The 22782-nt window shown below is 43.3% G+C and overlaps 1 protein-coding gene across 2 annotated transcripts in view; it reads left to right on the top strand.

Annotated features, from left to right (window-relative positions):
• Nucleotides 1-5509: 5509 nt before the first annotated feature.
• The window catches only part of LOC110522925 (uncharacterized), a 20487-nt gene continuing 3214 nt past the window's right edge, over nt 5510-22782 (top strand). The window contains exons 1-5 of one of the 2 annotated variants that reach the window (XM_090234721.1): nt 5552-6522; nt 18215-18379; nt 20462-20492; nt 20849-20992; nt 22761-22782. The exon at nt 22761-22782 is cut by the window's right edge and continues 88 nt beyond it. In XM_090234721.1, the coding sequence (XP_090090847.1) occupies nt 5851-6522; nt 18215-18379; nt 20462-20492; nt 20849-20992; nt 22761-22782 (1034 nt within the window). In that variant the 5' untranslated portion in view covers nt 5552-5850. Of the gene's footprint in view, nt 6523-18214; nt 18380-20461; nt 20493-20848; nt 20993-22760 lie in introns of both variants that reach the window. The other variant, XM_036977395.2, reaches the window with a different exon arrangement.

The following is a 22782-nucleotide window of genomic DNA, read 5'->3' as shown; positions in this document are numbered from 1 at the left end:
GATAAAGTAACTTCATTTCAGTTGCAAACGATTCCACTAGTGACTGATAGCTTTACAGTTAATGCAAATGTATAGCCATTTAGCTATTTTCCACAGCATGTTATATCATATAGCTAGATAGCTATCTACATTTTTAAGAGAGAGCTTTTCAATTGGTATCTCACCCCCTGTTTTCAGTCACAGGTGGGGACTGGATTAGGTGTGAGCAATGCAGGAGGTGGGCTCATGAGCTCCAATTTTACTGGGGATAGCTTTAATTGTGACCTACAGGTCAAATCAAATCAAATGTTATTTGTCACATGTGCTGAATAAAACAGGTGTAGACCTTACAGTGAAATGCTTACTTACAAGCTAACCAACAATGCAGTTTTAAGAAAAAAAGTGTTAAGTATAAATTTGATAAGTAAAATATAAAAAATAAAAGTAACAAATAATTAAAGAGCAGCAGTAAAATAACAATAGCGAGGCTATATACAGGGGGTACCAATACAGAGTCAATGTGCGGGGGCACTGGTTAGTCGAGGTAATTGAGGTAATAGTTAAAGTGACTATGCACAGATAATAAACAGAGAGTAGCAGCAGCGTAAAAGGGGCGGGCAATGCAAATAGTCTGGGTAGCCATTTGATTAGCTGTTCAGGAGTCTTATGGCTTGGGGGTAGAAGCTGTTAAGAAGCCTTTTGGACCTAGACTTGGTGCTCCGATACCGCTTGCCGTGTGGTACCAGAGACAAGAGTCTATGTCTAGGGTGGCTGGAGTCTTTGACAATTTTTAGGGCCTTCTTCTGACACCGCCTGGTATAGAGGTCCTGGATGGCAGGAAGCTTGGCCACAGTGATGTACTGGGCCATACGCACTACCCTCTGTGGTGCCTTGTGGTCAGAGGGCGAGCAGTTTCCATACCATGCAGTGATGCAACCAGTCATGCTCTCGATGGTGCAGCTGTAGAACTTTTTGAGGATCTGAGGACCCATGCCTTTGTCGTGCCCTCTTCATGATTGTCTTGGTATGTTTGGACCATGATAGTTTGTTGGTGATGTGGATACCAAAGCAGCTCTCAACCTACTCCACTACAGCCCCGTTGATGAGAATTGGGGCGTGCTCGTTCCTCCTTTTCCTGTAGTCCACAATCATCTCCTATGTCTTGATCACGTTGAGTGAGAGGTTGTTGTCCTGGCACCACATGGCCAAGTCTCTGTTCTCCTCCCTATAGGCTGTCTCATGCAGTCATGAGTGAACCTGGAGTACAGAAGGGAACTGAGCACACACCCCTAAGGGGCCCCCGTGCTTAGGATCAGCGCTAGAGCGCTATCAGTTACTAGAGGTCAACCGATTAATCGGAATGGCCGATTAATTAGGGCCGATTTCAAGTTTTCATAACAATTGGTAATCAGCATTTTTGGACACTGATTGTGGCTGCTGATGTTAACCTTTTATTTAACTAGGCAAGTCAGTTAAGAACACATTCTTATTTTCAATGACGGCCAAGGAATGTTGGGTTAACTGCCTTGTTCAGGGGCAGAACGACAGATTTTTAAAACCTTGTCAGCTCGGGGATTCGTTCTTGCAACCTTCCGGTTACTAGTCCAATGCTCTAACCACCTGCCTTACATTGCACTCCACGAGGAGCCTGCGTGGCAGGCTGACTACCTGTTACGCGAGTGCAGCAAGAAGCCAAGATAAATTGCTAGCTAGCATTAAACTTATCTTATAAAAAAACAATCAATCTTAACATAATGACTAGTTAACTACATACACATGGTTGATGATATTACTAGTTTATCTAGCGTGTCCTGCGTTGCATATAATCGATGCGGTGCCTGTTAATTTCTCATCAAATCACAGCCTACTTCGCCAAACGGGTGATGATTTAACAAGCACATTCAGTCGTTGCACCAATGTACCGAACCATAAACATCAATGCCTTTCTTTAAAATCAATACACATGTATATATTTTTAAACCTGCATATTTAGTTAATATTGCCTGCTAACATGAATTTCTTTTAACTAGGGAAATTGTGTCACTTCTCAAGCTGTCAGGGTATATGCAGCAGTTTGGGTCGCCTGGCTCGTTGCGAACTGTGTGAAGACCATTTATTCCTAACAAAGACCGTAATTAATTTGCCAAAATTGTACATAATTATGACATAACACTGAAGGTTGTACAATGTAACAGCAATATTTAGACTTAGGGATGCCACCCATTTGATAACATACAGAACAGTTCCCTATTTCACTGAAAGAATAAACGTTTTGTTTTCAAAATGATTGTTTCTGGATTCGACCATATTAATGACCTAAGGCTCATATTTCATATTATTATGTTATAATTAAGTCTATGATTTGATATTTGATAGAGCAGTCTGACTGAGCAGTGGTAGGCAGCAGCAGGCTCGTAAGCATTCATTCAAACAGCACTTTTGTGCGTTTGCCAGCAGCACTTCGCCGTGCTTCAAGCATTGAGCTGTTTATGACTTCAAGCCTATCAACTCCCGAGATTAGGATGGTGTAACCGATGTGAAATGGCTTGCTAGTTAGCGGGGTGCGCGCTAATAGCGTTTCAATCGGTGACGTCACTCGCTCTGAGACCTTGAAGTTGTTGTTCCCCTTGCTCTGCAAGGGCTGCGGATTTTGTGGAGCGATGGGTAACGATGCTTCGAGGGTGGCTGTTGTCGATGTGTTCCTGGTTCGAGCCCAGGTAGGAACGAGGAGAGGGACGGAATCTATACTGTTACACTGGAAATACTCAATAGTGCCTATAAGAACATCCAATATATGAAATACAAATGGTATAGAGAGAAATAGTCCTATAATTCCTATAACAACTACAACCTAAAACTTACCTGGGAATATTGAAGACTCATGTTAAAAGGAACCACCAGCTTTCATATGTTCTCATGTTCTGAGCAAGGAACTTAAACATGAGCTTTTTTACATGGGACATATTGCACTTTTACTTTCTTCTCCAACACTTTGTTTTTGCATTATTTAAACCAAATTGAAGATGTTTCATTATTTACAGTGGGGCAAAAAAGTATTTAGTCAGCCACCAATTGTGCAAGTTCTCTCACTTAAAAAGATGAGAGAGGCCTGTAATTTTCATCATAGGTACACTTCAACTATGACAGACAAAATGAGAAAAAAATCCAGAAAATCACATTGTAGGATTTTTAATGAATTTATTTGCAAATGATGGTGGAAAATAAGTATTTGGTCACCTACAAACAAGCAAGATTTCTGGCTCTCACAGACCTGTAACTTCTTCTTTAAGAGGCTCCTCTGTCCTCCACTCGTTACCTGTATTAATGGCACCTGTTTGAACTTGTTATCAGTATAAAAGACACCTGTCCACAACCTCAAACAGTCACACTCCAAACTCCACTATGGCCAAGACCAAAGAGCTGTCAAAGGACACCAGAAACAAAATTGTAGAACTGCACCAGGCTTGGAAGACTGAATCTGCAATAGGTAAGCAGCTTGGTTTGAAGAAATCAACTGTGGGAGAAAATATTAGGAAATGGAAGACATACAAGACCACTGATAATCTCCCTCGATCTGGGGCTCCACGCAAGATCTCACCCCGTGGGGTCAAAATTATCACAAGAACTGTGAGCAAAAATCCCAGAACCACACGGGGGGACCTAGTGAATGACCTGCAGAGAGCTGGGACCAAAGTAACAAAGCCTACCATCAGTAACACACTACGGCGCAAGGGACTCAAATCCTGCAGTGCCAGATGTGTCCCCCTGCTTAAGCCAGTACATGTCCAGGCCCGTCTGAAGTTTGCTAGAGAGCATTTGGATGATCCAGAAGAAGATTGGGAGAATGTCATATGGTCAGATTAAACCAAAATATAACTTTTTGGTAAAAACTCAACTCGTCGCGTTTGGAGGACAAAGAATGCTGAGTTGCATCCAAAGAACACCATACCTACTGTGAAGCATGGGGATGGAAACATCATGTTTTGGGGCTGTTGTTCTGCAAAGGGACCAGGGCGACTGATCCGTGTAAAGGAAAGAATGAATGGGGCCATGTATTGTGAGATTTTGAGTGAAAACCTTCTTCCATCAGCAAGGGCATTGAAGATGAAACGTGGCTGGGTCTTTCAGCATGACAATGATCCCAAACACCGCCCCTTGCAACGAAGGAGTGGCTTTGTAAGAAGCATGTCAAGGTCCTGGAGTGGCCTAGCCAGTCTCCAGATCTCAACCCCATAGAAAATCTTTGGAGGGAGTTGAAAGTCCGTGTTGCCCAGCAACAGCCCCAAAACATCACTGCTCTAGAGGAGATCTGCATGGAGGAATGGGCCAAAATACCAGCAACAGTGTGTGAAAACCTTGTGAAGACTTACAGAAAACGTTTGACCTCTGTCATTGCCAACAAAGGGTATATAACAAAGTATTGAGATAAACTTTTGTTATTGACCAAATACTTATTTTCCACCATAATTTGCAAATAAATTCATTATAAATCACACAATGTGATTTTCTGGATTTTTTTTCTCATTTTGTCTGTCATAGTTGAAGTGTACCTATGATGAAAATTACAGGCCTCTCTCATCTTTTTAAGTGGGAGAACTTGCACAATTGGTGGCTGACTAAATACCTTTTTTGCCCCACTGTATTTGAGGTTAAATTGATTTTATTGATGTATTATATTAAGTTAAAATAAGTGTTAATTCAATATTGTTGTAATTGTCATTATTACAAATAAATAAATAAAATTGGCTGGTTAATCGGTATCCACTTTTTTTGGGGTCCTCCAATAATCAGTATCGGCATTGAAAAATCATAATCGGTCGATCTCAAGTTGTCACCTACCCTTACCACCTGTCTTTAAAATTAGAATCGTGCAATAGCATAGCATAAGAGTTTCCACATCAATGTTACACGGAGTAAATTAGTTATTGTAATTAAATGTTATATTACAGCGTTATTATTTTCATTCCATTCCAATATTATATATTTTATATTAATTAAAAACAACTATTCAAAACCTTTTGCTCCTGAATGTAATTTTAAAGACTGCTGGAATTTAAAATCTTGCATTATTCAAATCATATTTAGTGCAATTGGACATAATGGATTGTATGGAAAAGGAACAACAAAGAAAGAACAAAGAAAATGAATGTGCAGGTGAGTTAAAAAGAGGGACTTTACATCAAATATCCTCAGAGTGAGGATATTAATGGTGACGTGCAACACCATTAACCCCCTCCCCATATTTTATGGAAATCATTCAAATAAGACAACTAGACAGCTTTTCAGTATTACTTACCAAACCATTTCTAAATAAAACTGTTCAAATGTATTTTAACACACTTGTGTGAAACTCTATGCCATATTCTTCTACCAGGGTAACGCTCCTTTTCTTAAAAACAACATTTCATGAAATAACCAAAAAAAGTGTAAACACTGGCCATTTAGTTCCCTTTATATTGCATTCGCCTAAGCATGATCTTCATCCACCTACCAATTTTTTTCAAAACTTGCTTTTTTTGTGTCAGCAATTAGACATTGTTCTTAGGGAGGGGAGGGGGGGGGGCTAGTTACCCCCTAGTACCCTACTATAGAAGCGACTGTTTCCTCACTTCGCCTGACACGTAAGGACATCTTTACAATTGCGCGAGCAGGTAGCATTCAGAACTTTATCATTTCACAAGTGAGAGTGTAGGTGTGTGTTCCTAGTTTGCATTGTAGCCTAGGCTAGAGACGCGCGAATAGGTGATCCAACAGGCTGCCCAGATACACATTGGCTAAATGCTCAGCACGACCACACAGGTGCATCTGTCTTAACGACCTCCTGTCCTGGTATCTGCACACAGTAATACATTAAGGGAACGGCATAGGACAATGAGCGCCTCTCTTCCCAAAAGCGAATCTACCACCTCTCTGCTGAGAGCTCCGGCCGTGCCGGTGAGTCGGAGGTCCGAACATTCTGAGCATCATGGGTCGCGCAGCCACTGTAGTCACATACGTCAACCCGACGGAGGTAAAGATGTGCCTGACGAGCCGTGTTGGACCGATGAGCGCGAGGCAAGCGCGCGCAGACCCCTTTGTCAACCGAGGCATGCTGGTGGCAGGACAGACAGGAATGGATGTGATAAACGGGGACATTCCCACCAACAAAGCAGCCACTACAATGACGGCTACAGCCAGGAAGAAGTTAGAGAGCGGGTGGATCGGAGCGGGAAAGACCGCAGTAAGTCGTCTAGACACCCACACCACCACCACCACACCTCAAGAGGTGACCTGCCGCCAGCTCATCACCACGGCAACGCACGTCCGGGGCGGAGGTCCTCGCCAACTCCATCCTATACTAAACAATCCGACGATACTGCGTACTTTTTTGAATCGAAGGACAGAATAAATACTGGGTCGTCCACGAGTTTAAACTCTGTCCCACCCGCAACGTCCACACCAGTTACCGGCCCCGCTACCAGCCGCACCTCCAAAAGACTCAGCACAGCTCCATCTGAACATGACTCCAATCTGCACCCGATAGTGAAATCAGTCTTCGGACAGGTACGTAGTAGTCCCGTGTCTAGACAGAACTACAACACATGATTACTATCGAACAAACATTCAAAGTCAGCACAAGGATTCAACAAGTAAATTAGACTGGGGATTAATAGTCATTATCAATACATACGCCCATTGCCAAAAAACGGCGCGTGACAGAAGTTTCCTTTTTATTCAATAGGAATTTATGTATTGTTTTAATTCAAGGGTAATTTCTAATTGTCATTTTAGACAACCCTCATAGGCTACACCATCACTATACTGTAAAACTGATTGTCTCTAACACAATGCAAAAAGATTCAACTTAATTTACACCGTTGTCCCGTTAATGCATTGGTTTAAACCGCACTCTTACGAATAAACACGTAGGTGTTTGTTGTGTAACAAAGAGATGGGGAAGAAAAACACGTTTAAAGGTCCTGTTGTTGTTTTTTTTATCTCAATATCAAATCATTTATGGGTAACAAATACGTACCTTACTGTGATTGTGTTAAATTAAAATGGTCAAATAAACAAAAATAGCTTCTTAGCAAAGAGCAATTTTCAAGCAAGAGTTCTGCTAGGACTGTCTGGGAGTGTTCTGAGTTGGGAGGGGAAAACGGAAAACTAGCTGTTATTGGCAGAAAGGTTTGGAACTATCTTTCTTATTGGTCTATTGACACATTTACCGTGATGTCATTAGGCAAGCCAAAACTGCATCCCAACTAAACAGGATGAAATTTCACGTGGTATTTTCTCTTACACCTAAAATGATTTATCATAATGTTCACAATTTCACAGTATTGTTTCAACGTCATAGGGTGGAAATATATATATAATCACAGCAAATCATGTTTTTGAAGATTTTTTAACAGTAATTCATGATACAGAAATGTAGAACGCATGACAACAGAGAAGCTATTATGGATTTTTCCAACTGCACAGTGCACTACACAATGTCTCGAACTTGCCCCCAAGATTCCAATGCCTTACTATATTTGAAACAAGACAGTTTGAGACATATGAATAGTAGCCTATAAGTTAGATGATATGGCTCAGACAGCTCAGACATGCGTGATATACACACCTAGAGAAAAATGTAATGCTTCACAGTGTCAGGTTGGTCTGGTAGGGTCAAAGGTGAGGGACAGGTAGAGCAGCAACCCAAGCCAAAATGTGACCGGAGACCCATTCACCCCTGCTGACCATATTAAAAATGTATGCACATTTTGAGTCCAAATTGAACTTCCGTGTAATTAGTTTGATGGAGGGGTTGGCAGACCACCATGCGTAGCGGTATGAATACGGATACTCTCATCATGTCTGTCAGGTGGATAAACTTTCCAATCCTGTGGAAATTGTAGCTGTGCTGAACACCCGACTGCGCACACGCACACGCACGCACGCACGCACGCACACACACACACACACACACACACACACACACACACACACACACACACACACACACACACACACACACACACAGCTATTTGTGGTAAGTCACACTCACATCAAGTGTTTAAAAAAGAAAGTGACATTGAACAGTGCTAACACTGTGAGAAATTGGGGAAGGTAAAGGTATAATCTACGCTATACTTTGGGGATGTACACCTGCAGATGGAGAGGTGAGGGTGGATGGTAAAAGAAGGGTGCTTCTCCATCTCTTCATTCCTGCATCCCATCTCCTCTACCATCTACAAATACGAGAGCCCTCCTCAAAGTCCTCATACAATAGTCTCATTCCTACTGTGCCTCTGTTGCTCTTCATGTAGGATATCCAGTTTTTCTTTCTGTGCTTTGAAATATTTTTCTCAGTGCTGAAGAAGATATAAAGCTCAGGAGGCAATACTTTCCCCATGTGTTAATTTGTGCCAGAAATAACCACTCAATCTAGGCCAGAGCTCTAATCAGTCACAGGAGTTCCAGGCAGCAAACCCCAATATATGCAGCACCGCTGTGCTCTATACTGCCTATCTCAATCTGCTCCGTAGTGAGACAGTAGCCCTCTATCACTCTATCCAATCATTATGCCTTGAAATGGGAATACAGAAGGACCTCTAATGACAATATCTGTTAACACTCGCATGTCTGTGAAGTTGCTCAGCTGGAGGAGTTTTCAAGTAGAAAAAGTGTGCAAGGTGACTGTGTCACTTGATGCTAGTGACTGAAAATCAGAGACTTGTCACAAGGCTCTCAGACTCTTTCAGTGGTATCACACCTATAACTGGAAATGCAGTATGGTTGAGTCCAATTAAGTTGTTGCAAAGTTTCAATGCACCTGAGAGTTGGGTGCCTAGATATTGCAAGATGTTCTGTTTGTCTGATACAAAGGTTGTCTGTGTGCGTGCGTGTGTGTGCGCGCGTGGGTTTGTACTTCTCTGTGTGTGTTTGCACAAATGTGCATGTTTGGGTCTTTGGTTGTGATACTCAATTAGAGGACACTGCCTTCCACATTTAAATGTCACATCTGATGGTGTTTTTTTTATTGGCACTGGCACAAGTAGACTTTGAATACATGTTTTGATACGGAGTGAGAATATACCCACTGAGATTCTACATTTCACATTTCCATTAAGGTCTGCATACAATCCCTACAGAACTTATTTTCTGCCAGTGGAAGCTAAATATAGCATTCCCAAGACCTGATTATAAGAGAGTAGAGGAGAGCAGCCTTTTATGGTGGTAGTAAAAATATTAAAATCATTTGGCTAATACGCTACCTGACAAAGCCAGTTTGCAAGTTGGCGACTTAAGCAGGGATTCCTGCATAAGCAAACGTAGTATCTCAAGCATCCGTATAAATAGCAGGTTTTCGTTTTCATCAGAAGGAATGACTGAAATAGGGGGGCGATGAGGTCATGAGACTAATGAGTGTTTAATGAGGAATGATTCCAATCAGTAGAGGAACATCTTGATCTAAGAACAACATCGCGGTCTAGACGCATGAATAAATAAAACAGCACACATTTTGGTCAGTCATGATAACGTCACACTCTCAGTTCATGGGGAACATAATTATCACACACATAACTGTTTTCATATTTTCAATTCATTCATGTTGTACCTAGCAAGACTGTATGTCGATGTCGTCACACATTAATTACAGTATATAGGCTACATTTTCCGTCGCTATTCATTTATAGACCAATCCAGGTAGCAGCAGCACCTTGGACATGGACAGAACAGCAGTGGGCCTGTGTCCCACCTGGAATTAACACCAATGACCTTCGGCCTCGCTTCTTAGCCACGATTGGGCCAAACTCTTCTTTCAGTCTATTCGCAGCTTTCACTGCTGTATTGAGTACTTTATTTGACCTAAAGAGACCTGTTCTGAGGAAAGGAAAATATTCATTGGAAGTCTTCGAAAATAAGTAAATAGAGCTAAATGAGAAACAATGAGAAAACAATGAGAAAACACCTCTGAGATGACACCACCAGATGGAGGTGACTGCTTACAATTTGTCAAACAGAGAGTGTGCGTTTGTTTGTAAGATATGTGTTACTATAAACCGTGGATACAAACACAAAGCATTTTCAATGTATTCAAAGTGGTGTATTTGTGTGTACATCCGTGTTTGATAACAGGCTGTGTGTTGGTTCTGCAGTTTATCCAGCTTGAGCTAATAAGTTACTCATTATTAAACTGTGTTGTGTGTTAGCGATTTTGACAATCACACATGAGCAAATCCACAGTTGTCAAACCAAGTCATATAAGCAGGTATTTAAGGAATTGGATAAATAGGAGGAGGGATCCGAGCTAGGTGGACGGGCATGCTAATAGACCTGTGTTATGTAAGGAAAACACAGGACTCTATTTTTCCTCTTCAGCTCCCTGTTGTCACAGCATCTGACAGCTCTCTGGTAAAATCACAGCTGAGGCTTCCTTTTCCCTTGCTCCCTTTTCCTGCTGTTGCTCTCTCTCCCTCCTGCCTACCTTCCCTTGTCACTCTTCCACTGAATCAACATCTTTCTCTCTCTCTCTCTCTCTCTCTCTCTCTCTCTCTCTCTCTCTCTCTCTCTCTCTCTCTCTCTCTCTGTCTCTCTTTCTTTGTATCTCTCTCTCTCTCTCTCTCTCTCTCTCTCCTTTGTCAGTCTCCTTCCTTTCCCTTTTTTATTGGTTCTCTGACCATCTTTCCATCCCTCCCTTTTTACCTCCCTCCCCCCTTCCCTCTCTCCCACCAGGGTCATACTGACCTTGATGAGATCTGAAAGGGAAAGAGAATAGAGGGGGGCAGAGAAAATGGAGAGAGATCATGGATGACAGAAAATAGAGAGAAAGGGGGAAGGGAAAGGAGGTGAGGATAAGCTGCTATGATGTAGGTATTGTCGTATGAACCATGTCATTTCAGTTTTCAATATGTTTATAGCCCAAAGACTATTTATAGCCACGGATGGGTATTTATACAGTCCATTAACGGATGGTTGTGAAGGAGCTAGATGTTTTCACTATTCAGTTAAATCCTCATTGAAATGGGAAGGATTAGACCGTGAAATTCAAGAGACTGTGTAATGACGTCTGTGTCCGTGCGCATGTGCGTGCACGCGTGTGTTTGTGTGTGAATATGAATTATTAATATTCATCGTAACCTGATGCTGTCTGTAGCCAGTGAAAGAGGAAAACAGAGAGAGAGAGAGAGAAAGGGGACACAGAGGTTAAAGCAGATGAGATGCAGAAGAAAAAGAGAAGTGTAATATTGGCTGGGGTTGTATAAAATACAATGTGCTTTGCTATTTGAAACGTTGACAGCAAACTACTCCCCCTCCATTCTCCTTTTTTCATGAGCTTCTCTCTTCACTATCCCTAGCACGGAATGAATTAGTCTCAAATGAAAGATGATCGTTTCCTTGCCGTAAAATAACAACCAATTCAACCTAATCAATTATTCACACTTGAATCAAAACGACTGTTATATTTTACCTCAGGAGATGACCTGTCACCATGAAGGTCACCATAGCCTCTCTCTGCCTGGGGTGCTTTTATAGGTCACTGAATGAATGCTCCTCTGGTGATCTTCACATACAGAGCTGTGAGGCTGCGAACATGCTACAAGGTCATCGTCCCAATTCAACAGTTTTTTTTCAGGCTCAGCTCTCCTCCATAAAGAGACAGAGATAAGGGTTATCCATTCTTCAGTATTTACCCCCAGATGAAACAAAAATACAAAGAATAAAGCACATTATGAATCTATTTTCTCAGAAGAACATCTGTATGTGAATAGTTATGTGAGGCAATGTAGCGTTATAATATACAGTAATAATTATAGGTCATTGGAGGAGGTACAACTTTTTTACTGTGAGACTAATATGTTGATTGTTGTATAGGGGCTACAGAATGAGCCCACACTCACAGACAGTACCAAAGTATAGTACATGGGGTATAGTACAAACATGGAATGAGAAAAGGCATACCATGACGGCATCATGAGAGATGACGCTATCAGCCCTCCCAGTTCCAGACCCCTCTCCCTTCTCTCCCAGCTCAAATCTTCCTTAAACTGCGAATGCAATTATTAACATGACATTTCCTATTGGAATTAGCTGCCTGTCTCTCCCGTGACAAACTGTATGCGTGTGTGCAAGTGTGCCTGCATGTGTGCAGCTTCTTGAAATACTAATGCATGCTTTCCTTTGTGTGATGACTGTGGGTGTTCATGTGACTTGTTATTAGCACACATTATAGAGGGATTTTTGTATGGATGAGTCTATATCAGGAGGTGTGTGAATGCAGTGAGCATTATTGTTTATGTGAATTGTCACCATTATGTAGGTTTAATAAGCTGTGTGTGTGCTGTGTCTTTGCACTGACATTATGAGAGCCGACGGCTCCTGAGTCTGATTTCTAATGTGTTCTGATGTTCACAATGAGCCTCCGTGGGGGCTCATTGTGAGAGGAGAGGCAGAGTGAGAATAAATGAATGGAAGAGAGAGGATAGACGAGAGATAGGACCTTGGTGTGTGTAACTATGGGAAACAATTGACAAAGTCAAACAGGAAATGATGTTGTTGATTATGTGACCAGTGGCAGCCACTGCAGGGGATTGCAGGGATTGCTATCAGCATCAGCATCCCTGTGGAGCTTGCTGTCTAAAAGCTGAGACCCCTGTAGCTGTCTAGCAAGTATATGCAGTGATTTGTGGTGTGTTTGCGCGTGTGTGTAGTACATGTACGTGCGTGTGTGTGTGTGTGTGTGTGTGTGTGTGTGTGTGTGTGTGTGTGTGTGGTCGGTCCATCATTCACATGCCTTTTATGTTCATTTCATGCATATTTTGTAGAGCTTTGACTTTGATCTCAATACTGTCCCTTCTAGTTTAGCATGCCTTTGTGATGAGCGCACTCTTCTGTGTGTGTACATGTGTGTGTACGAGAGAGGGGGAGGTAGCCTATTGGTTAAGAACGTTGGGCCAGTAACCCGAAAGGTCGCTGCTTAGAATTCCCAAGCTAACTAGGTGAAAAATCAGTCAATGTGCCCTTGAGCAAGGCACTTAACCTTATTGCTCCTGTAAATTGCACTGGAAAAGAGCATTTGACAAATGACTAAAATGTACATGAAGAGAGAAAGGGGAGGGAGAGAGCGAGGAGAGAGAGGGAGGAGAAAAAGAGAGGGGGAAGAGAGAGCGTGTGTTGTATTTTTAGCTCCATAGCCCCACATCTGTGTGGGTTTAATCCAGTATATGCATGTGTGTGTTTAATCCAGTGTATGCATGTGTGGGTTTAATCCAGTATATGCATGTGTGTGTTTAATAAAGTATATGCATGTGTGGGTTTAATCCAGTATATGCATGTGTGGGTTTAATCCAGTATATGCATGTGTGGGTTTAATCCGGTGTATGCATGTGTGGGTTTAATCCAGTATATGCATGTGTGTGTTTAATCCAGTGTATGCATGTGTGGGTTTAATCCAGTATATGCATGTGTGGGTTTAATCCAGTGTATGCATGTGTGGGTTTAATCCAGTGTATGCATGTGTGGGTTTAATCCAGTATATGCATGTGTGTGTTTAATCCAGTGTATGCGTGTGTGGGTTTAATCCAGTATATGCATGTGTGGGTTTAATCCAGTGTATGCATGTGTGGGTTGAATCCAGTGTATGCATGTGTGGGTTTAATCCAGTATATGCATGTGTGGGTTTAATCCAGTGTATGCATGTGTGGGTTTAATCCAGTGTATGCATGTGTGTGTTTAATCCAGTATATGCATGTGTGTGTATTTGTATTAGTGTCTCCAGTGTGTTGTTCGGGGGAAGGTAATATGTTAATGAGCTTTTTTACCACTTTCTCTTTGCAGAGATGGTTTGAAACAGTGCAACAGAGTGAGGGAGAGACAGACGGGAGAGGGAGGGGGGGAAAGAGGGAGAGACTGAGGGAGAGAGAGAGACGGGAGAGGGAGGGGGGAAAGAGGGAGAGACTGAGGGAGAGAGAGAGAGAGAGGACGGTCAGCCAATGAATAAAGCAATCTTGCATTTTCTGCTTTGAGCGCATGCATCTCGCTAAGACATGCCTGCCTCCTCTCCCTCTCATGTCTTTGTCACTTTGATCTTTCATTCTTTGTAGTATTTCTTTGCTTTCCTCCATTTAGGTTTACCTCCCCTCTTCCCTCTCTTCCAGTGACTCCCAGTGTCCTTCCCTCTAGGTCCTATGTTGATCTTGTGCAACCTCACTCTCCCACTCTTTCTCTGTGCGTCTCTTTCCCCCCCTAAATTCCCTCGTCTTGGTTTCTGACCCACTGGACCCCCTTTCTCTTTATCCCATGCATAGAAACACATGCACATGCAAACGCACATGCAAACACATGCACACACACCACACAGGCATACTAACACAGACACGTTTAGAGACGCACCACACACTGAGAGGGACTTCACCATGGGGAACTCTGTCAAATCTCACTTCTCCAAGAAGGTAAGGTTTTGTGTACTGTGTTCTGGCTGTGGTCCACCTGAACCCCTGACTGTCTGTGGTGCATGTCTCACTATGTGTCCTTAACTTGACTGGAGGTTATTGGACCACACTGGACCTTTTTGACCCTGGGATTGTGTCACGGGAGGTTGGTGGCACTTTCACTGGGGAGAACGGGCTCGTGGTAATGACTGGAGCGGAATCGGTTGAATGGTATGTAATACGTCAAACACATGGTTTCTAGGTGTTTGATGCCATTCCATTAGCTTCGTTCCAGCCATTATTATGAGCCATTCTCCCCTCAGCAGACTCTACTGGAATGTTTACAGTAGTGTTGGACTGTGTGAGACTCGGTTTTAGAGCACACTGCTGTATTGACTGTGAGAGACTCCGTTTCAGAGCACACTGCTGTGTTGACTGTGAGAGACTCGGTTTTAGAGCACACTGCTGTGTTGACTGTGAGAGACTCGGTTTTAGAGCACACTGCTGTGTTGACTGTGAGAGACTCGGTTTTAGAGCACACTGCTGTGTTGACTGTGGGAGACTCGGTTTTAGAGCACACTGCTGTGTTGACTGTGGGAGACTCGGTTTTAGAGCACACTGCTGTATTGACTGTGAGAGACTCGGTTTTAGAGCAAACTGCTGTGTTGACTGTAAGAGACTCGGTTTTAGAGCACACTGCTGTGTTGACTGTGAGAGACTCAGTTTTAGAGCACACTGCTGCGTTGACTGTGGGAGACTCGGTTTTAGAGCACACTGCTGCGTTGACTGTGGGAGACTCGGTTTTAGAGCACACTGCTGCGTTGACTGTGGGAGACTCGGTTTTAGAGCACACTGCTGTGTTGACTGTGAGAGACTCGGTTTTAGAGCACACTGCTGTGTTGACTGTGGGAGACTCGGTTTTAGAGCACACTGCTGCGTTGACTGTGGGAGACTCGGTTTTAGAGCACACTGCTGCGTTGACTGTGGGAGACTCGGTTTTAGAGCACACTGCTGCGTTGACTGTGGGAGACTCGGTTTTAGAGCACACTGCTGCGTTGACTGTGGGCGACTCGGTTTTAGAGCACACTGCTGCGTTGACTGTGGGAGACTCGGTTTTAGAGCACACTGCTGCGTTGACTGTGGGAGACTCGGTTTTAGAGCACACTGCTGCGTTGACTGTGGGAGACTCGGTTTTAGAGCACACTGCTGCGTTGACTGTGGGAGACTCGGTTTTAGAGCACACTGCTGCGTTGACTGTGGGAGACTCGGTTTTAGAGCACACTGCTGCGTTGACTGTGGGAGACTCGGTTTTAGAGCACACTGCTGCGTTGACTGTGGGAGACTCGGTTTTAGAGCACACTGCTGCGTTGACTGTGGGAGACTCGGTTTTAGAGCACACTGCTGCGTTGACTGTGGGAGACTCGGTTTTAGAGCACACTGCTGCGTTGACTGTAGGAGACTCGGTTTTAGAGCACACTGCTGCGTTGACTGTGGGAGATCTCAGTCAGACTTCTGGTCTGAGGAGCAGTGTTCCCGCTCTTATAGGCTAGTTGTGAATATTAGAGGAGACAGGACAACCTAGTGTGTCATGCTGTTGTCTCATCCAACCCACTGAACCACTGTAACTAAAATAGTCCGCTGACCAGAATAGAATACCGACTGTGATGCTTGAAATCATTTGTGGACTGGATGACGACAGTACCACTCTACCACACATTAGGACTGTATTGTGTCTGTTTTTCCATATTTCTTTGTCATAGATATATACCAGATGGACATATAACTGTTTTTCCCTACTGAATGTCAGTTGAGCTGGAGTGACTGTGTTGGAGTCCTCAGTGTAGCCAAAGAGGCTTAACCGTCACTCAACTGTAGTCGACAGTGTCCAGTGGTGTCCTGGAACCCGCTCGCTGGGATGAGTGGTGTCAATGAGCAGGTTCATGTCAAGATCAACCACATGAGTCAAAGGACTTGGCCCCAAACCAGCGTCACCACTTCACCCCTTCAGAGGGGATACAGTGGCGCGGACAAACCAACAGGTGGCGCTATCCTGTTTAACCCTGCCTACAGGAGCGCCACGAACCATAACCTGATCTTAGCAGAAACCTTGTTGACGCAGGTTGTTTTTGCAACCGGCTGATGTTCATTGTTCCATACGTGGACTACAAACTGGATTTGACTGAGCGGCATGTATCTATAGAATGGATACATTTGACTTAGTTCTACAGTATCTGCCAGCGCGACATGCTTAGTCTGTGTACAACAATGACAGCCACAGTTCTTTAGCTATCTAGTACAATGATAACTGCACAATAAAGACAGGATTCCATGTTCAGTGGGAGCGCCGGGACACCATGCATCAGGGATTTAAATCCCCTTCAGCAGCTGTACATCCTTGAGCGTGTACAGTACAATATGACAAGCAACAGTTGAAGCCATCTGGTAAATAGGAAGTTACTTCTCGACTGCTTCTCACATTTCAATATTGTTCTAGCTGCCATTTCAACGTCATCATTTTTAACATACGTCTCCGCGTTAGTAGTGGTTTTGGTGACACACTGGACCTTCAGAAAATCTGCACTGCTTCATGCATCACTTGCTCAGATTACCCAGTGGACAGTGCGATGGGGTGCACTGTAGCAGGGCAGGAGCTGGCACTAGAAATTCCACAGCAACAGATGGAGTATGAAGGTCACCCAAAATATCCCACCAAGCTAATTAAAATCCCACCAAGGGAGGGATGGAAGGATAGTGGGGCAGGGATAGAGAGAGAGCTGTCTCGCTGCTGAGAAAGGCTATTTTGGGGGGAAACAGACAATGGAGGGAAATAGAAGCATGTCCTTCTTAAGTTGCCAGCTCAGTGTTCCTTGTATAGTGTCACTTTTGTCATAAGCCTGTCAGCGTTCCGGTCTCTAAACACAGCTCAGCTCTGTCCACTGATGCCACTTTTCTGTTGGTCTGTCATTCGACTGCAGAAAGGTTGGCCCTTATTTACCTTGGTGCAGATTAATATTTGTAAAGGTTTCAATGGTGGCTGATGTTCCCCTCTTTAATTAACCCGAGGCTCTGTCTGTAATTGGGGCTGGGCATTGTGTGGCCTGCCGCTGCCCCGTGGTCCACAGACTAATTGGTCATTATAATGTAATGGCTGGATGGATTTGATTCCTTCCATTGGGACAATGGCAAATTGGAATGAGCACAAATAAGCCACCCATCACTTTCATATGCAAGTGGCTTTCCTATCAAGAACTAAACCCTGTATTTAAAGGTTAAATGGAGATTAGACTAAATTATCTATTGACAACCCTACATCTTTAACCAGTAATGAGTGTGACCATTTTTGGGGTCGCTGTCACACGGAACACTAAACTGTGTCTATCAAAAGCAGAATGGCTTGCAGATATTTGTTTGCGTCTTCCTGCGTGTTCTCTCGTGGATTGGTCTGATTGTCTTAGTTAGCTGTTGTGTCTCTTTGATTGTATGTGCTGAGTGCTGAGTCAAATAAGTGTCCCCAGCTGCACAGAGAGCATCTTTGGGATGGATGGATGGGTGGCATTCAGTGCCCCGTTCACTGAACCCAGCCCCTGACTGTGTTCTTTTCACATGAATGACACCCCGACAAGCCCCATTACCATCCTGACCTTTGACCTCACAGGGACTAGCAGACCTCAGCCTCTCTACCTCCACCTCCATCCACCCACCCTCATGCCAGCTAGCCTCTTGTTGTAGTCTGACTCCATGTTGTCCATCCACAAGCTGAGTCACAGTCTGTGTCCCTGTCTCTGCCCCTGCACCTCTATGTCCTGGCCCCACAACCTGGATGTCTGTGGCCCCAGGACCAGAAGAAGAACTACAGAGCAGTGCAGTCCTGTGAGGAGGGGACTGGGGGGGCCTATCTTGAGCCACTAGTGGCTATGGCTCAGAATGGAGGCAACATGCACAACGTACTGGGGCCTGCCTGCATCTTTCTACGCAAGGGCTTCGCTGAGAGCCGGCAGGCTGTACGTAAGTCCAGACACAAACAGACACATGCCCATAATGCATGCAGAGACACATTTACAGTATATAGCTGCACCTGATAAAACAGTGTTCACAAAAGCTTGCACACAATCATACAGACATTCTGTCTTTGTCTGCTTCTTTTTCACCCACGTTGACCAATACACTCCTTATGGACTCAAAGAAGAAGGTAATGGACTAAAAATATTTGCAGTAACTACATATAGAATGCCTGCCAGTTGGTGTGAAGATAAGTGTATGCGTATGCGACTGTGTGTGGGTGTGTGTGTGATGGCACTCATTGCCATTTGTGTCACGCTGATAGATTGTAAGTCCTTGTGGTACACCTAGTATTAACCTGACAGACTGCTATCCCAAGTACTAAAGTCTGCGTGGAGCAGCGGCAGATGTCTTCATCTGTCTCACTTTCACTGTGATCAGTGGCAAGTCCTTGTCGTTAAGGGAAGATGTGCACTGACCTCTCCTTGGTAGACTGGCACCGTCCATATAAGCTAGCCGTTTCACATCCGTTACACATAGCCTGTCCTGACGATGTACTCTGTTCTGGGGATGCAGGGATGGATGCGGGGTAGAGCTACTTCAAAGGCTAGACTTTAAACTTGAGAGAGAACAAAAGGAACTCCTTCAGTCCTTGTTCCCCCACCAACCTTCAAAGGTGGCATGTACCTCTCTCTCACCTAAGTAGATAGGCTCCTCAGACAAGCGTCAGACAAATTCTCTAGACTAAGTTGCATTTGGGTAGCCTGCCGACTCGCACTAAATTCTTCCCCTGTTTTGTCGTTCACTACATACTTTAGTCTGAGACTGCTAACATTGAAGTCATTTGTCGTGACAAAGGGCACGAGGGGCGTTGTATAAAACAAAAACATCAACGATTGGATCGTCTCTAACCAATCAGAGTATCAAAGCCAATGACTCTCTACCCACGTGTGTCCTGGCCCAATCCATCGGTTTCTGGACCAATCAGACGGCTCCAAATGTGTTCGCATTCGGTGAAGGGTTGGGGAGCTACTCAGATCCAGACTTATTACGGAGAATTTGGCCGGAACAAGGAGTCTGGGTAGCCAGGCAAGCATTTGGGTTCATCATTACATGATTTAACATAAGAAAGGGGTTGCACACATGACAAAGGTACTCTATGATATATTATACTGAACAAAAATATAAAGGCAACATGTAAAGAGCTGGTCCCATGTTTCATGAGCTGAAATAAAAGATACGAGACATGTTCCATACGCACAAAAATAATATTTCTCTCAAATTTTGTGCACAAATTTGTTTACATCCCTGTTAGTGAGCATTTCTCCTTTACCAAGATAATCCATATCCCTGACAAGTGTGGCATATCAAGAAGCTGATTGAACAGCATTATCATTACATACAGTATGTGCATCTTGTGCTGGGGACAATAAAAGGCCACTCTAAAATGTTCAGTTTTGTCCCTCAACACAATGCAACAGATGTCTCAAGTCTTGAGGGAGTGTGCAATTGGCATGCTGACTGCAGGAATGTCCACCAGAGCTGTTGCCAGAGAATTGAATGTTAATTTCTCTACCATAAGCCGCCTCCAACGTCGTTTCAGTGAATTTGGCTGTACGTCCAACTGGCCTCACAACCGCAGATCACGTTTAACCACGCCAGCCCAGGACCACCACATCCGGCTTCTTCACCCGTGGGATCGTCTGAGACCAGCCACCTGAACAGCTGATGACACTGAGGAGTATTTCTGTCTGTAATAAAGCCCTTTTGTGTGGAAAACAAATTCTGATTGTCTGGGCCTGGCTCTTCGGTGGGTCTATGCCCTACCAGGCCCACCCATGGCTGCGCTCCTGCCTATTCATATGAAATCCATAGACAAAGGCCTAATTTATTTATTTCAATTGACTGATTTCCTTATATGAACTGTAACTCAGTAAAATCGTTGAAATTGTTGCATGTTGCGTTTATATTTTTGTTCATTATACTATTGTTGAATTGATCATATCTGACAAGAGTTTTGTAGCATCATGAGTCATCACCTGAAGAATGCCACACACTGGGTCCTAACCCTGTCTTCTTTACAGGATAGAGAGCTGAGGCCGGAGGAAATGGATGGTAAGTATCGTTATACAGGAGCATACAGTTTAAATGACAAAGAGCCTTCATATTGCATGGTATTGCATAGTCCAGATCGGGCTGTAGCAGTCCTCACTGGTTTAGATGCAGACAAACAAAGGGTCTGACCGTGGTAAACTTTCATTGTCATGTTGTGTGCCTTTAAGTGCCTTTCTGTGAACTTTTCTGCCCAAAATCATTGCGGACTGTTCCAAGCTTACACAAGCTTACCTCTCACCCTCATGTTCATTATACCACTACACTCATTGTAGTAGTAACAATAAACTAACAATGATTTTGATAATGTGGTTGAAAAACCCTATTTATATTTGTCCATGTGTTCCTCTGTCTCGCAGAGTTGCGTGAGGCTTTTAAAGAGTTTGACAAAGACCATGACGGCTTCATCGGCTGTAAAGACCTGGGCAACTGCATGAGGACCATGGGCTACATGCCTACTGAGATGGAGCTGATTGAACTGAGCCAGCAGATCAATATGAACTGTGAGTAACTCTGTGTGTGTGTGTGTGTGTGTGTGTGTGTGTGTGTGTGTGTGTGTGTGTGTGTGTGTGTGTGTGTGTGTGTGTGTGTGTGTGTGTGTGTGTGTGTGTGTGTGTGTGTGTGTGTGTGTGTGTGTGTGTGTGTGTGTGTGTGTCTGTGTGTGTGGATAGGGAGAATGTTGTGAGTGTAAAGGTCCACCAGTGTTCCTTTTTCTATGATATTTCCTCTCTCTCTCCATCATTCTCTCTCTCTCTCTCTCTGTCTTCCTCTCTCTCCCTCTCTCTCTCTCTCTCTCTCTCTCGCACTTTCCTTTTTAACTCTCTTATTATTACCCCCCCTCTCTCACTCTCTCTCTCTCACACTTTCCTTTTTAACTCTCTTATTATTACCCCCCCCCCCCCGCTCTCTAGACTTTTCCTTTTTTAACTCTCTTTTACAGTTTTTCTCAATTGCTAAAACACAATTTCTGAAACCTTGCTCCATTTACTGAAAACATTAAACACAAAACCTCATCTTCTAGCACTATTTACATAACCTCTGACTCCTTTTGCAAAATTAAACATTCGCCTCAAAACAGTTTTACCTGTGTTCAAAATCAAACACTGCTCTCAAATCATAAACAAAGTGATCAAAATGATATACACTCTCAAGCAGTCAGTAAACAATACACCGAAAAATAGAAAACACATTGTTCAAAACATACAATTCTCAGGGAGAAGTACATTTTTAATCTAAAAAAATATTCATATTTTTCCGTCATTGTCTTTTGATGAACGAAAACATGTTCTATCATAGTAGCTCAAAATGTATCAGAAACTACTACTCTGCTTTGCTCTTTGCAATTTTGTTTTTTGTTCTTCCTCCTCCTTGTACCCCTATTTTTACAGTACTGTACCCTGCATCTCACAAACTTGTCCTTTGTCTCTATGATACTGTGATACTAATTCTTGTTCTTTGTTGATATGAACCTACAACCAGTCAAAATCTATTGACCAGTCAGTACTGTTAATAAATAGAAAGCACAATGTTCAGGGCCATACAATTCATCCATTGTACAGTATACAGCCTACAATGCACTGTACTACAGTATCCATTCTCAGACTTTCTCCTTCCCACCTTCAACAACCTGTTTGCTCTCTGAACTGGCTTATATTGGTTGTTTCATCATTTGAAACAGGTTAAATCAATTTTGAGTGGTTGTGTTCAATCAATGACATATGTTCTCTATTTGTATTTGATTGTTGAAACTTGTGTTTACCAGTATGGATGACATGTGCATTAGAGTGCAGAATGTATTTTGAGAATTAGAATGTGTTTAGAGTTTTGCTGAAAAGTCTAAGTGAGATCTGCAAATTGTGTTTTACCATGTGAAATGGTTTAAGGTATTGACAACAGACTGCATAATTAGCTAAATGAGTCCAGGCAACTGAGAACTTTGTTCAGCCAATGGGCTTTAGTGTTTTAGCAATTGAGAAAAAACTGCACTATTTCCTCACCATTACACACAGGCCTCTGAACATTCAAGGTCCAGTACCTCTGACGTAGATCCCTTTAAAAATTTCCCCTGAAAGGAACATAAAATCACATCCGTCCTGTAAATACTCTGTGGGCTTTGGGAACATTGATGGCTGAATATGACGCTGTAGATAAGTCTTGCCAGCCTTGTCTTTCTGTCCTTTTTCAAGGTTGCATGTTTCTGTCATTGTGCAAATGTCCCTGACGATGTATTCTGTAGAAATGAATGTTTCCTCTATCCTCTATCTCACACAGTGGGAGGACATGTTGACTTTGA

Source organism: Oncorhynchus mykiss, chromosome 5 (assembly GCF_057628025.1).
Source record: "Oncorhynchus mykiss isolate SJ-2025 chromosome 5, ASM5762802v1, whole genome shotgun sequence".
NCBI lineage: Eukaryota > Metazoa > Chordata > Actinopteri > Salmoniformes > Salmonidae > Oncorhynchus > Oncorhynchus mykiss.
Note: the sequence above shows the minus strand (reverse complement) of the source record. Positions and strands in the feature narration are given on the sequence as shown.